Source organism: Odocoileus virginianus, chromosome 21 (assembly GCF_023699985.2).
Source record: "Odocoileus virginianus isolate 20LAN1187 ecotype Illinois chromosome 21, Ovbor_1.2, whole genome shotgun sequence".
NCBI classification, from domain to species: domain Eukaryota; kingdom Metazoa; phylum Chordata; class Mammalia; order Artiodactyla; family Cervidae; genus Odocoileus; species Odocoileus virginianus.
In genome coordinates, this window is record NC_069694.1 from 42,982,049 (window position 1) to 42,998,931 (window position 16,883).

At 41.0% G+C, this 16,883-nt stretch overlaps 1 protein-coding gene across 2 annotated transcripts in view; it reads left to right on the forward strand.

The window, feature by feature from the left end:
- Nucleotides 1–1,796: 1,796 nt before the first annotated feature.
- The window catches only part of DKK2 (dickkopf WNT signaling pathway inhibitor 2), a 125,004-nt gene continuing 109,917 nt past the window's right edge, over nucleotides 1,797–16,883 (forward strand). Inside the window, exon 1 of one of the 2 annotated variants that reach the window (XM_020901195.2) lies at nucleotides 1,797–2,771. In XM_020901195.2, coding sequence (XP_020756854.1) covers nucleotides 2,511–2,771 — 261 coding nt within the window. In that variant the 5' untranslated portion in view covers nucleotides 1,797–2,510. The remainder of the gene's footprint in view (nucleotides 2,772–16,883) is intronic. The other variant, XM_020901196.2, reaches the window with a different exon arrangement.

Here is a 16,883-nt window from a genome sequence, read left to right on the forward strand (position 1 = left end):
AACTTAATTTTCTCTACTTCTCTGATTGGCAAATCCCAATGAAGACAAAAGATACACCCTTGCGTAAAGTCTATGTGTTGAGTCCCGAGTACTGACCTATAGAGTGAGTGTAAGTCAGTTTTCTTGCCCTTCAGTAGTGCCTGGAATGTTTCACTTGTCCTTACAAATCCATTTCTGGGCACCTTTTTAAAAAGTGAAAAAAAATACTTTTTAAAGGTTAATCTCTTACATTCTGAGGAAGCACATGGCAATTGGAAGAAAACATCCCTGAGGGTTCCTCAAATTTTAATCACCTTTTGCTTTTGTATTCAAAAAGAAAAAAAAAAAAGATCATTCTGAAAATGAATTCCACACACAGGGCAGAGAAACATGCAAGGCTGGTGCAGCCCTGGGGACCCAGGTAAATTCACACTTTAAACCTCAGCCCTTTTGAGGGAAAATAAAGGAATCGCTAGCATTCTCACTTAGTACTGCCTTAACTGTCTGCCCTGTCCTTGCCCTTGTGTGCCAGGATCCGGTGTGAAAGCTGAGGGACTCGGGTCTGAAAACTCGACAACATGTTCCGAAGGAGCAGCTTCCTCCCTTAGCTGTTGGCCACCGCGTGGTGCTGGCGCCCAGCCTCAGACTTCTCTGTGCACAGATGGTAGCACACCAGGGAAGCAGAAATGCAACAACTTCCTAAGTCCTCGGGGTGTTTTGGAAGCCTGGGCGCTCTGTTGCCTCTGATCATCTCCAAACCGGGAGATTGCCCGGGACAGTTCTCATCTCATTTACTTCCTCGCCTCGCCAGCTGCCACTGGCGCCCCCAAGCGCCGGGCTCCAGCCCTTCTCTGAACCTCTTTCCCGCCGAAGCAAACAAGACCTGGTGAGCCTCCGGGTCTCCCAGGAAAGGCATCGCATGTAATTGCCAGAGGCTCAGAGGCAGAAAGCAGAACCTCAGAGACTCCCTCTCCCGCAGTTCATTCCTGTCTGGGATTTCCTCTTTGCAAAGGCGGAGCTGCCTAGGATGATAAAGATGCCTGGTAGAACTGTGAGGTTCAGAATTCAGGTCCGCTGCCCCCATCCCTCCTCGCTCCCTAGAGACAGAGGCAAACAGCTACTTGTGTGGTGGGGAGGGGGTCTGTAGGGTGAAGAAGGAGGAGACGAGAAAGTCCCAAATGCCTCTTGGTGGCATGGTGGGACTTTCTTTCCCCCTTCTATGATACTCTTCTTCCCAAAGCCCCAGCTGGATCGGTTACACACTCCCTGGCGCACCAATACAGTGCCAGCCTCACACATCCTCTGGGACGCACAGGCTAAAACCCAACTTGAGTGTACACAGACATTAACGCCCAGATGCTCATTTTCCTTGACCTTCTATCGGGCTTTTCTAGGGCTCCTCTCGGAGTCAGGGACTGGAGGTGGGTTGGGGAACCCATGAAAGGGTGCTGGCAGTCCTGACCCGCGGTGGCAGTTCGCCCCTCTTCACTTCCACATTTGCCCTCCGTTTGTTGGCAAAGGCTCTTTCACCCTCTGGAGCGGTTGGTTGTCAGGAATTAGGAGTCCGCGTGTTACTCTAGGGGTGAATCCCATCTTCTCAGTTGCTGTTCGGTGGAAGGGTAGTGGGAGGGGGCGAGGAGAAGCAAACGGGAAGCCTCAGAAGGAAAAGCCGCAGGAAAAAGAGAAGGGGGGGCGGGGACGTGGGGGTGATGGAAACAGTTTTACTCTTTGTCACTCTTGAACTGGGGGCGGAGGGAACCCCCCCCCCCCCACCCCACCACCCTGCTGTGGGAAGTTATAAAAAGCAAAGGGGGGCGGCGGTGAGACAGCAGACGCAGCGAGGGAGACCGCGCGCAGCGCAGGGCAGCTCCCGGGGCAACGCAGCGTCCCTGGCATCGCTTGGCTGCCGGCTGGTTGAACACCGCTTCGGGCGACTTTGCATGCGCGTGGGAAACCTTAGCTGGCCTCTGGACTCCAGGGTCCGGTCTGGGGGCGGTTCCTGATCTCCCATATCAGTGCCCGCTAACTTTGAGTCCCGCAGAGGTTGAGACCTAAGAGGTAGAGAAGGAAGAAAGGAGAGAAAACGCAACTGAGGCTGAAGGAGAACGAACTCATGTGGACCTCCTGAGCAGTTAGGAGGAGGACTGGACCTCTGAGAGCCGAGGCAGGACCTCAGAGGAGGTGTGGGCAAGGAGCAACGGAAGCGGTGCGGGCCGTGGGGCTGGGTCTGCTTGCACCTCGGGTCACGCCTCCTTGGCGAGAAGGCGCCTCGCCTTTGATTGCTTCCAGTTACTGCAGAACTTCCTGCCCTGGCGGAGAAGCGGGTCTTGCTTGGGTCGCGCTTCCTCCGGGTCTGAGGCTTGAGACTGAGTTCACACGGTGCTGGGCCCCCAAAGCCAAGTGGGGTTGGGGGAACAGAGTCTGCGAGTCCCGGCGCCCCGAGTGCAGGGCCCCGTGTTGGGGTTCTCCTTCCCATTTGTATCCGCATCCTTGTGTGCGTTGCGCCTCCCCGGGGGACCCCTCGCCGGGAGATGGCCGCATTGATGCGGGGCAAGGACTCCTCCCGCTGCCTGCTCCTACTGGCCGCGGTGCTGATGGTGGAGAGCTCACAGTTCGGCAGCTCGCGGGCCAAACTCAACTCCATCAAGTCCTCTCTGGGCGGGGAGACGCCAGCCCAGGCCGCCAATCGATCTGCGGGCACTTACCAAGGACTGGCTTTCGGCGGCAGTAAGAAGGGCAAAAACCTGGGGCAGGTAGGAAAATACCCCCAATACACTCGTCAACCAGAAGAGGTAGGGACCGGGGCTCTTGGGAACTTCATTTGACTTAGCCCACCCGGAGTGCGCCCCAGGTGTGGCGCGCAGGATAGCTGGGGAGGGCTTCCCAGATACACGATTTTGCTGGCGGGGATGGCTGTGTGGGTGTGAGTGCTGGAGGACGTAGAGTGCTGGAGGATGGTGGGGCGGGCGGGATGGATAGGGGATAGGGTACTTTCTCATCTCTGTTTTGGGATATGGGCTTGTACGGAGCGCTAGTGAGTACCGATGGGGAAAATGGCCAGGACCTTTAACACAGCGGATGTCGAGGATGCTGTTACTAGCTAACATTCAGCAACTATTGGGTGTCAGGCACTGTTCTAAGAGCTTTCCATATGTTTAATCTTCACCACCCTCTGAGCTTGGCGCTGTTACCATCCCTTCCCTGCAAATGAAGAAACTTAGGCAAGGAGTAGAAGCTACTTGCCCAAGGCACACACTTAGTGTAGGTGGCAGAGCGAGATTCCAATTCGGACAGTCCGAGTCCAGTTTCTGGGCTGTTATCCCATGCACTTTACAATCTGAAGGGAAAATTTACCGTTTTTCAGGTTCTCCATCCTCAGTTCCGTGAAGTTAGGTCACATACAGAAAGCCTCAGTACACGTGCATTTCTCACGTCTGGATATAGATCATCCCAGAGGAAACAAAATAATGAGCGGACAGAGGTAGTATCAGGCGCGGAGGACCAGGGTGCCTGGGACATAGCCAGGAGAACTCCCGAGGTATGCTTTCCAGTGAAAACGTTCCCGAGCATCTTTGTCTCTGTCACACAGGCAGACGGAGAGATGGACAGGCATGCAAGTAGTTACACAAACAGACACAGACACGAGAGCTCGCACGCTCCCCGCGGCAGCCGCTGAGGCCAGCACACAGCAGCCGGGAAAGGGGGCCCTGTGGGCACTGGGAACCAGGACAGCTCCCCCTTCCGCTGCTTTTTTGGGAAGCCAAGACTGAGAGCCAGTCTGCCCAGCAGCACCGGCACCTCACGCAGCCCAACTGTCAACTCATAAAGGCAGCTCGTTGCCCCACAGATCGTGGGTTTCCCTGTCTTCCGAGAGGAGCCTGCTGCAGCTGCTGCGCGCGGTCAGCAGCGTCTTCCCCTGCCTGCGCCCGCAGCGCCGGCGTCAGGGTGAAGATTGACAGCCAGGGCCGGTCCTGCGGGGACCACAGGGAAGAGTCTGCTCCGCTTGGCCCCCTACTGCCCTCTCACGGGGAGTGTTTTGCTAGTTCTTCAGTTCCAGAATGCTTCCTGGGTTCTGCAATGTCAAACATTTCAGCTCTCCTCTGAAAGAAAAACAAAGTCTGCAAGCACAGGATTCTTTTTAATGACCCAGGGGAAATAAGAAACTGTATATCTGCACACACACCACAGGCATACATGTCCTGTGCATATTCTCACACATGTGCACACACCTCCATCCACACTTACAAGACCACTCTCACTGCCTTTTTCTCTTCTTTAGGAAATGCTCTGCCGTTTTCAATAGGAACTGACAACATTCTTTTAGAAATCCATCACACAATTGGTCAAAGCTTACAAAGAAAGGGTGCACTCAGTCCAAATCATCTGATTTTTTCCCCCTAATGTTCCTGACTTCAAATTCCACCTTATCAGTTGTTGAAAAGAGCCGTGTTTAGTTCAGCCAAGAACAGAGGGATGGACCCAGTAATTTTTGAGGTTCCTTTTGATTCTAATCTATGTACATTCTGTGAATTTCTGTAAAGAAGTTTAAAAGTTTTTGTTTCTGACACCATGGGCCCTAATACCTAATGTTGCTCAGTCAAATTATCAGTTATGTCAGTACTGCCACTAGCCATAGGGTTATATGGGCTAGACTATGGGATCCATCTAAAAATCTGGCTTATCAGTTATGTGTTGATATTACATACGGATACAAATATGTTTGCTTATTTTTCTGTCTCTCCAAATATCTGCTCCTTAAAGAGGATGTGAGTTATATTGCATGTCTTCAAATTGAAGATTTCTTTTGTAAATCAGTTGAAGTTCCTTTTTTTATGGGTTGAATATCTTTTATGCTCTCCATATCTTAGTGGTTCAGTGGAATATATTTCATTATATTCACTTAATTGTAATACGGGATCCTTAAAAATTGACATCGGATTTGTGGGAAAATTGTAACATACTAGAGAGAGTGGGAACATGGAATGAAACATTGAGTTGAATCACAGGAAGATAGTTGGAAAATAAAATTACTATCTTTTGTATATTCTGGCTTTTCACTTGTTTATCGGGTAGTCTAAAATGTGTACTGCTGTGAAGGAACAAATAGAAAAAAAAAAATCTTTTTCTTGTAGAGGTAGAGGAATTCTTTGAATACTTATGGATCTCTTTATCTTGTTTCTTCCACTTCTTCCACATGTGGTTACCAAAAATTTTAGTACTTTTATTTTCAACAATGGAATGGAAATTAGAAAGATTGTTCCAAATGGAAGATGCCACATCCTCTTATGGAGAAAAACTACAAATAAAATTCAGTTGAGCTGAATTTTTATCCATCACAAAATGATTGATTGAGAAAATTTGTAAGTAAAATGCCAACCGTTAAAACTAAATACATAGTGTCATCTTGAGGCCTAATGTCTGTCTCCCATCCCCGATCTTGACTGATGATGTTCTGTCAATCAGTCACTGTTTTAGTCACTCAGTCGTGTCTGACTCTTTGCGACCCTGTGGACTGCAGCCCGCCCGGTTCCTCTGTCCATGGGATTTTCCAGGCAAGAATACTGGTGTGGGTTGCCATGCCCTCCTACAGGGGATCTTCCCGACCTAGGGATTGAATCCAGGCCTCCTGCATTGCAGGTGGATTCTTTACTGTCTCAGCCACCAGGGAAGCCACCAGCCACAGTAAAGATGCAGGGGTCAGAGACTGTTAAGATATACCCTCACGTACGAATGTCAGAAACTTAGTCTTTAGTCTTCTTTTCCTTAAGTGAAAATTGAATGATTGTCTACTTTTCCTGATTTATTTTCATAATGGAGAATAAAAATAAAAATTTTATTGCCATTGCAGAAGAAATTGTTGAAGAAATTTAATAATTCATTAATCTACAAATGTGAAAATGAGGCTAAATGGGCTCCAAGGTTTTCTTGATTCACCGTAGTCTGATCTCATATGAAGAACATATTCTTATTTATAGGAATTCGACTTGTCCTGTCAGCAAGGTGGATTATTTGTACATCACTTCTGGAAAAGTTGTCTTTGAATTTCAGGAACGATTTAGAGGGTGCCCAAAGAAAATGCACTGTTCTCCAGGGGTGTTAAAATTCTCATCCTTAGGTTTGTTTTCAAAGACATAGTTTTTTTGAGTTTTGATTCAAACTGCCATAGAAAGTTGAATGTCTTAGTTTTCATTCAGGTGATGGAAACAGAAGCAGCAAAAATTATTTTGGTGAATTATCCACATTGTTTTAATTTGACTTTCCACTTGCATCTATTACTGATGGGTTTTAAAAGGTAGTATGTATTTGTGTATGTATATTGGATACATTAGACTGTAGGACTGTAACTAGCATATATATGAATAATTTATATATCTCAATTTATGAAGAGTCTTGCAAACTTTCTACTTCAAAAGTATTATGAGACAAAATTTTCAACATCATGTGGGAAAATATATTCTGATTAAGTAAAATATTGCTCAACATCACCACAGGTGTATGATGTATCAATTTTTGCAGGCCACCTTAAAGACAGATTTTATTTTCAAAAAGCAATTTATAAAATCAACTTACTCTTGAAATGAACAGTGATTTTTTTTTATGTGAATGAAAAATATTTTGAATGTGTTTGTAATTGCTTCTTTTAGCCTTTACTCCTTATTTTGTCTTTTTGAGACCAGCAGATTTAATTTGAACACAACACTGTATGAATTTGAAGTATTTGTAAAAGTTACGATGAGAACTGTGAAAAATAATTATATTTTAAAGGTAGAAAAGCTTATTGGTATATATCTCTAAAAAGAAGATGAAATTGGTTTCATGTAAATTCAGATTCCATTATTTTCTAATATAATTTGGACACTTGAGGGACAGTGCTTTGGATGAAATTATGTTGTAAGAAAAGAACGCTTGCAATACACTGAAACAGAAGCTTGAGAAAGTTCACTAATATTTATTTGTTCACTAATATTTATTTGAGAAAGAACACTAATATTTATTTGTATATTGAATTTTCTTTAACAAACATGCTATATCTGTTTGCATACACTCATGAAAATGCTCATTGAAAAAAACTATATATCCTATTTTCTGTAGGTGGTTGCTTAACTTTCTAAAATTAGCCGTGACCTTTTTTTAAAACCCCAGTCCAACTTTCCCCTCTCAGAGGTTAAATATTTGCTACCTCCTCTGTACTTCAATTGACATTAAACATAATCAGGAAAGCAAGTCATCCCAGTCATTATTTCAGAACAAAAAAAAAATTTGAAATAATCCGCACTACACTACTTCTTTTCTTTCTCTATAGATAGAGAGTTGATGGTTGATACAAGTGAAGGTTACCTCGTGAATAGCAAGAAAAGTATTTTAATGATAATCTAAGTGGGGACATCCATCATTTTATTTCTGTGTTAGAGAAGAGAGAGCAAAGGACAAGGTTATTTAAACTCACTCCAGCTGTGACTCTGACCTTACCATAGTCTTCTTGAGTACTCCTCTCTGATATAAACTCCTTCCCAGGATGTTTCAAAACATGTAATTTTTAAAGTAGAGAAAGCAACGTAATAGAAGGGTACCTAGGAAGTCTCCTAGGTATCATGCTCCTGTCATGCTTTCTTATTCTTTTCCCTGCACTGTCATATTAAGTATACAGTAAAATGACCTGTTACATTACAGAGGCCTTTATAATAGTCAGTATATTTAGCATTTTAAACTTAGTCTCTTCTGGCTCTTCATTCTTTGGTATTGATGTACCATTGAAAAGAGTTACAATCTTATTTCTGTGATCCCCGAATGGCCCTTTTAAGTCATTTTGCTTCATCATACATATAGTCACTTGTATTCATCTATAAAAAGGTGATAAAGCTACTCCCAGTTAATTATTTCATCATTGAAAAGATTTATGCAATATTTATATTCCTCTTAGAGAGTCATTTTAAAAAAAAATCTGAAACAAGTTCCCCAAAACAAAATTAATAATAATGGATAGATTTTTGTGTCATGTAGCATTGCTTTAAGTCTACATAGACATATGTTAATATGGCACATAAAACAAAAATTTAGTATTGCTGTTTAAGGAAAGCAGAAGTTAATTTTTTTCTTCCTCTGTTCCCGCTTTACTTTCCGGGAATTAGAGAATGATGTATTTTTCTCTAATAGTTTTTTTTTTTTTTTTTTCCTCAGAATAAATATAAACCATTCTCCCACACACAGAGGTCAACTGATATAAAATATGGGTGATTTTTTTTTTTTTTTGATAGGAACATCTGTCCACAGGAGGAAAGTCAACATCCAAATATTTTAAATAGTGGCTTCCCAGTGAGTCTCTCATGTTAACAATTTTGGGTTACTGCTCACTTCTTTGGGTTTAAAACAAGAAAGGAAGACCATGAGTAACACCAACGTCTAATGAGACACCTTAGGGACAGTTCATCCCATAAATCATTGTCTTTGTAATGGTGAATTAAATCAGAAACCATTGAGGCAGAAGAGATTTCAATATCAGATATAAATTGCCGTATTTTAGCTCAGTTTATGCAGCACTAAAAACAGAATTAGTATTTTAACTTTTATCCACAACCAGTGAACCCGATTAGGATACTACATTTGTGGGATTTTAATAGTAGCTTAGATTTATCTGTGTGCTTCAATGTAGGAATAAAATCAGCAAAACAGAAAATTAGTAAATATTTTAACAAGTTACTTATCTCTTTTCCACAGTCAGATAAAAGGGACAAATGTGCATCTTTTGAAATATATTACAGGGTTTAATTTAATTGGTTGATTCTACTTACTTATTATAATTTTGGCACATACAATAGCTTCAATTTAAATATTTCATTATCATACAATATTTTAACTATCCCACCCTGTCTAAAGCAAGCAAATAAATAAAGGCAGTGAATGAATATGAACATTAATTAGAAAAACAAAGCATTACAATTAGGGAGAGAGACTTTTTAAAGTGTTAGATTTATACAAGTATCTCCTAAAAATTTTAGCTCTCCATGTTATGCTTTCTCGTGTAGAATAAGAATGTTCTTCCCCGGACTGGAAGATAGGAGTGACTTTCAGATATCATTTTCTTAAATTGCCTTGCAAGTAGGTATAGCACGCATTAAATTATTAGTAAGAGGTTCCATTTGTTAATTATTTACTCTGCTAGGCACTGCTTCAAATAACTTTATTTGAATGAATGTTTTAATTCTCTCAGTAGCCCTTTGAAGCAATAAGTCCTAATATTGCCCTTATTTTTATAAATGATAAAGCAATAATTCTCCTGGGACACAGAGAGGTTTTGCAGTCTGTACAAGTCACACAGCAGTAAGTGCAGAAAGCCACAACATGAACCTACGTGATCGAGTGTTGGAGCCTGAATATTTACCTACAGGCTGAGCTGCCAGTGTCCAGCCATATAAAACATGGGCACACCATCTCTACAGTATGGAGTTAAGAGGAAACACGGACCTTTATTTTATTCTTCTCTATTCTCTTTTCAACTCACATGGGTATGACTCTAGGTTCATTAAAAACCATAGCAAAACCCAAACCCTCTGTTGATGCCAATTGCTACTCTGAGTAGCCAGAGTATGAGAATAGTTTATGGACTCAAAAGCAGGCCCATAGTAATACATGAGTGTCATCTCTGCCTTTACTTGCCTCCCTGCCAGAGAAAATTCACTGTCAACAAGGCCTGTGCACACACACACCCCTCTTTCTCTCTCCTACCCTTCTCTGTTAATTTATTGCATTGCCTCAAGAAGAAAGGAACGCTATTGCATAAATCCTATTTTGCTCTCCGTAACCACCACACAGTACCCATTCCCTCTAAGTGACACCGTATGCCCACCGGCATGAGCAAAGTGGCGGCCTTCCCAGTGGCCTCTGTGCAGTGACTTTGCAGTAGTCTGGCTGGCATCCATCACATTCTGATCAGAGAGGGAGGAACCATTTAGAACCTGCTATCGGTTTTGTTTTTCCTTGACTTTTGACCTCCTCCTAACTGCCGTTCAGATGATCGGTTGATTTGTAGCAGCACTAGAGTTTCCTAACAGAATTCCTAGGGGAGTTTTTCTCAATTGCATCTGGCTAGCTTAATGGCTTTGGAAAAGCCACTTAATCTCTGGTCCTTTTTAAAAAATCTGTAAAATAGGATAATAATAACAATGGCAACCGTAATAATAATAACACTCAACTTACTGGGCAACAGGGAGGAAGAAGAAAGTGCACTCAGTCATTTAACTGATGTTATTATTTCTATTACCATTACAGAAATATGTAAGGTCAAGTGCTCCTGCAAAAAATAGAAAGTGGCTGCTTAATTTTCCCCACCCAGATGGGCAGGAGTAACTAAATGAATGCATATGATATACATGAAGGAAACAAATGAACTCAATTACACCAATGCCAAGAATTGAAAATCAGAAGAAAACAAGACAAAAAATATACATATACACACATACATATGCTATCATGTTTCTTGTACTGCATGTTAGCATGAGTGATAATAGGTCAGTGTTGTAAAAAGAAAGCAAAATAGTACATAATTGAATAATTGGTGAAATTACACAGAAGCAAGAGTGTACAGACATTAAAAATACAACCATAATAGGAGGGGGTCCTAATAACAATGGCAATATAGTTATTTAGACATAGGAACCAAAACAGTTGAATAACATGTCAGAGTCAGCTGCCAACAGCATTAATTTGATATTCTCCGAAGTAAGACAGCCTGTGTAGAGGCAAACTTCTTGACACTTTATGCAGAGTGCTTGGACCCCGAAGAGCTTGCTAAGAATTTGGAAGACTTAAAACCCTAGAATTTGGAAGACTTAAAACCCTCTTTGAGTGTCAGCCTGTCATATTAAGAGGACTCAAAGATTTGGAGCTCATTATTCCCATTCCATCCCCTTGTTTGTTTTGAGTTCTTTTTTCATGATTCAGGTAATTTGGAAATATTTTGATAGTGTTAAATTGAGAGTGAAAGTCAACTCACTGAAGTATATAATATACTTCTTCCTATATATTAGATATAAACTACCAGTAAGAGTTTCTATCTGGTAACAAACTAAAAAAACTTCATTCAAATGGGGAAATTGTCGTATAAATCAACTGAGATGACAGCTTACATTCAAATAACAGTGTTCACTTGCTCATTCTAATTTCATCTTAGCCTTTTGAAATTTGGCTCAACAAGCATTGTGTTAATTTGTCACTTGAAATCCAAAGTTTGTTTTTTAGTAATCATCCAGTATACTGTGTAGCCTCTTATCTATCTCTTATACCTAATATATTCCCTTACTTCTGTAATATTAAAAATTTTTCTTTTCCATTCTGGTTCATTCCTCTTTATAGTTTTCACTGATTCCTCCACAACCTTCTGCCTATAAATGTGGACATTCCTTCACATTCTCTCCCCAGTTCTCTCTTCTTTCTGTTCCATGTTCTCTTCTTTCCTTGTGTGCCAGTGTGCTGTGCGTAGTCGCTGAGTTGTGTCCAACTCTTCCAGACCCTTTGGACAGCAGCCTGCCAAGCTCCTCTGTCCATGGGATTTTTCAGGCCAGAATACTGGAGTGGATTGCCGTTTCCTTCTCCAGGGGATCTTCCCGACCCAGGGATCGAACCCAGGTCTCTTATGTCTCTCCTGCATTGCAGGCAGATTCTTTACTATCTGAGCCACCAGGGAAGCCCATTATTTCCTTATTTGAAGCGTTTGTCACTTATGGAGGTATGCTTGTTTAAACTACTGAGCCTCCTTGCCTGCTCAACTGTTTTGGAAGTCTTTCCAGAAACAAACAAATCTCTGTATTGAAATTTAACCTTTTATGGTTAACATCAAATTGTCAGGAATCAGGCAACCAGGTCTTTATGATTTCTAAATGTTATAAAAAAAAGTCTGCTTGAAAGTTCCAGAGGTCAAACTAATGCAGGTCACAAGAATCAAGTCTGATTACCCCAACTTCTTATGTTCTGGTCTGTTTCATCATTCGCTGCAGATGAAAGAAGGCTGTGTACATTCCTACCAATGCTTTTGCTTCTTGACGTCTATGTATTTGAATCCTTGGGATTTAAATGGCCCCCAATTTTTTTTCCTCTATGATGAACTTGTTACATTAATATCTGATGAGAAGATGCAAGTATCTATTATTTATGCTCATGAAATGTTACATATTATAATATGCACACACATATTTTAAGCAATATGTAATGTTCACTTTTATAGCTTGAACTACTCACTAAAGAGTCATTTTTTGCTACTTCCAATCTTATAAATAATTATTAATTTTTAGAGTGAGAAACCTCAACATTTATTTTCCACTTGATACACTCTTAAAAGTGCTTGATATTTAATAACTGAATAAGAAGATTCTTAAAGTGTGCTTAATCACTATTAATCAAGATGGAGAGTGTTATAGAAAGAACCAAGAAAAACTTTTATCACCTGCAAGTTTCACGAACTTGTATAACAGACTGAAGTGGGCATGCTTAGTTCTGGGATATGCATTAGAAATCACCTCGTTTAACTCAGCTTATTTTACACATGAGGGAAGCAATTTAGGAGATTGTTGTGATCTGCCCTCATACTACAAATAATACTTTGCCTGTGACAAAGAAACTTCTGCTGAAACTTGTATCTTCTGACTTCTAACCAGGGCCTTTCAAATAATAACAAAGCTCTGTAGACAAATTAATTTCAGTTGATTAAAAAAACTAATGGGAGATAAATTATATGTAGAACCTCCTTTCAGCTCTCAATTTGTGTGTGTCAAAATGTATTAGCAAAGAATACAATGCCACGATGACAACTGTGTCAGTAGGATTTAAAGAAAATTAATGAAAGGACAGGGCTTTGGCTATATTGTCCTTGCCTGCTCTTTTAGTCATGATACTTTAATAATGCATTTAGCAGGAAGCCTGACTGAAGAGAGTCTCTACCAAAGAAAAATATTTTCCCTTGTAATCAAGAACATACACACACATATGCACACAACCCTGAGAGAAGTCTCAGCAATAAATATTCTTACGATGCAGTTGTTGTCAGTCGCTCCGTCGTGTCTGACTCTGTGACCCCATGTACTGCAGCAGGCCAGGCAAAAACATTTCTTTAGTCCTTTCCTTCTATTCTGCGCTGTGCTACTCTCTTGCTCTGTTCTCTTTGCTCTTTTTCTTTGAATACTGGTCATCACTAGAGAATAGACTGACCAAAACCTGTTGTTTGAAAAACCACTGACCCGTCTGCTGTTGCCCTTGCCTTGAAGCGAACTCAGGGCATGATGGTTGGAGATGAGTATTTGAGGAGTCAGCCCCAGTGAGGGAAGGTAGATAGCAGAGGCAGGCAGGTTTTCACGGCAGGCAGCATCCATCATCTCAGACCGCTCCCACCTTCCCTTCTCAGCTGCCTGTCAGCCTCTGGGCTCGATGCTAGGGGAGCTCTTCACCTGGGATGGACCGAACCTCTGCCTCTCTCTCTATTTCAGGAGGAACTGACTTAAAACAATCCTGTGTTTGGTACTTGGGTGTTTCAGACATATTAATGTTAGTCTGTTATCCCACATTTGTATTGTTCTTTCTGGGTGCATGCCATGTGTATCCTCATACTTTATGTCTAAGGGTATACAGTTGAGGATACGGTTTCTACATAGGGTAGCAGGTGAACGTGACATAGCCTGGGATATAGATTGAGAAGACCTGGTTAGCCTATTGTCTAACATGCTGGACATGAAGAAATCATCTGACACCTTCAAGCTTTAGTTTTCTCATCAGAAAAGTAGGGACTGTAATGATGGTGTTTTATCTTATCTGTTTGCAAAATATAAAGCATTGCTTATTTACATTATATCTTTAGAGGCTGTTTTAATGAAAAAACTAAGACCTTTCCACTCTGAATTTATGAACGATAAATCTGAATTAGAGTTAAACCAAGAATAAGTTTCTCTAGATGGATTTTATGATTCTGGAATTATAAATTCAGTTTCTGTTTTGATAGACTGCCTTTTTTTTTTTTTTTAAAGAAAGAAAGACCGCGTGTGGAAGGTGTTTCTTTGCTTTTGTTTTTTTCTTTGCCTTTTTGTCTTGATTCTCTTGGGTTTCTTGGGAAAAAATAAGTGCCAGTAGTAATACTTCCACATTTCTGATTAGAACTTGGTGATGTTATGATGATAATTATTATTTTTATTCCTGCAGGCTAAAGACAGCCTGCTATTAGAATGTCCTGCCTATGACTTCAAGAAGAGCCCTATGCGTTTTTATTCTATCATGTATAAGATATGTTACTGTTTATATGTTTTTAAAATGTCTTGGAAAGGCATAATAAGGGTCTCAATAATAGAAGTAAGTGTATTTTAAAGTTCTGGAACTAAACTTGAGCATCATATTTTGGGCACATTATATGTTATAGGGTTCACAAAGCATAAATTTCAGGGAAACAGCCAATTGTAAAGTCAAGTTGTATGGCTGTGAGATCACATGAACAGACAAAATATATTTTTGCCACAAACCCTTCAAACAGGAAAGTGGGTATTTTTCAAAGCTGGTGAAAACATACTATTGTTTTGCTAAGTTGGCATTTCCTAGTGAACAGGGTAGTAGCTCTGACCTTTCATGTTACATGTGCACGAATCTCACCCAAATATTTGTTCAGGCTATAAACAGTGCAGGCTTCCTGCTTGCCGTTCCTGCTCCTAAGTAATTATCCTCTAATTTACAGGATTATTCTTCTTCTCCAATAATGATTGCTTTTGTTGTTTTATTGTCATCCCAACTGTCATGGCCTTGATTCGGACCATTATCATTTCCCAGGGGAACATTACAATATTGTGGTAGTTTTTTTGCTTCTCCAAACCATCCTCCACACTATTTCAGAAGTGAGCTTTCTAAAGTAAAAACTCTGATAAAGCTGTTCTAGAAATGTTCACTTCTAGGGCATGAAGTCTACACTTCTCAACTTGGCACACAACATCATCAATTACCTTATTTCTCATACTTTGGCCCTGAGACCACACAGCTGATGAGTGGCAGAGCTAGCGTTTAAAGCCAAGCAGTTTTACTTGAGTCTACTTAGTCATGCTATGCTGCATCCTCATATAAATTGGAGGCCAGAGAATCCAGCTAAAGACTTTTTATTGGTATGTTTGAGAATTCAGATGTGATTAAATTCTTCTGGTAAGCCAGTCAGCTTGCTAATTGCTTACTTCTTAGAGGTATTAGGTGCTACGATCACAGTCAACAAACATTTATTAGACACATATGTTCTACGGGGTCCTTGGTATAAGTAGCCATAAAAACAAATATAGTGTATTTGAGGAAGCCAGTTGGAATTTTAAGGTTGAATGAGACTCTCAGATATTGTCCAGTTCAAGCCTCTATTTTCAGGACTGTATGAGAGCTGAGCAATTTGATGAGTTTTCCTTTTTATGAAGATTTTTAAGATGAATGCTTATATCTTAGTTATCTGGTTACCCTGATTTTAATTATGTTAAGAATAGGAAACTTATGTGTGCTGCTGTAAGTGAAACTTGAATAAAATGAAGCTGGATATCAATCTCTATGTAAAAACACTTCCTCACTAACAGAAAAGGTATCTATTTATTTTAGCCATTTTTCACAGAATATACTCTGGTTCCTTTGACAGACAGTCAGACTGTCCTTGAAGAGTTATACTATATTCATTAACAGTTAAGAAAAGGTCTGACATGCTGGACATCATAGTGATCATGTTAAGAGGTGGCGCCTGCCTGCCTTTTCTGTTCCAAATATTTTGGAAGGAATTGAATTTTTATCATTTTTTCCTGTTTGTCAGTGTCAGTGCTCCCAGAGGAAGTCGGATCTTAATTTTATCATTTACAAAAGCACTTTGGAAGCATAAGTGGGAAGAGGCAGTTGCTGTTTAGTGGCTCAGTCGTGTCTGACTCTTTTGCGACCCCGTGGGCTGTAGCCCACCAGGCTCTTCTGTCTATGGGATTTCCCAGGCAAGAATACTGGAGTGAGTTGCCATTTCCTCCTCCAGGGATCTTCCTGGTCCAGAAGAAGCAGGTTCACAAGGAATTAGAAGCATGGTAAGAAACAACAAAATAGTACCAGTAGAGGGTAAGAGTCTGGTGACCTCAGAGCGGATGGTAGAAGGGTTGTGTTAATTACAGTGGACAAGTTCTCACAAATGGGGTGGAGAAACAGGTGGACTGAAATGTATTAAAGAAGGAATGTGGTAAAGTGCAAGTTTAAAATGATGTCATAAGTTTTTTTAAACGAGCACGCTCAAGCATTATTTTTCCAGATTGGTCACTGCAGAAAACTCATTCCTTTGATGTTGTCATTTAGACCTTTCTTCTGAAATCAACTTCAGAAATAGCTTACATGTTTATTAAAGGTCATAACTTTATGACCATAAACAAAGTTATATATATTGATTAACACACCGTATTCAAAATCCTTGGTACTGAGTGTCTTTGTGTTGTTTCCATAAACAACATATCCCACAGAAGGTGAGGACATCAAAGAAATGTGGTACACTTTGTGAAACCAATCCCAAAAAGCTCCAAAAGGCATTCAGAGTCACAGAATCAGTATTGCAGTTATAAGTGTAAACAGTTCAATGCTGATTGCTTTAAGGTGGTATACCCTCAGTTTGGTTTGTAGCCTTAAGCAAATCTGTCATATCACCTTGTAATCAAGTCCGTTCTATGAGAAAGAAGGTGGCTGGAATTTATGTAATATGGTTACCATTTCTCAGGGAAGCAGGAACTTCAGGAAGCAATTAATGAGTGCAAGCCACTAGTATGTTCCCCACCCAAAACCCCACTCTTTCTGTGAAAGAAGAAGCAAAAGCAAATCACACCAGTGCATTTCCCTAGGGTCCAGTCCAATGACACCCATTACTTCATGTGCCACTTTTTAGTTAAAATACATGCACT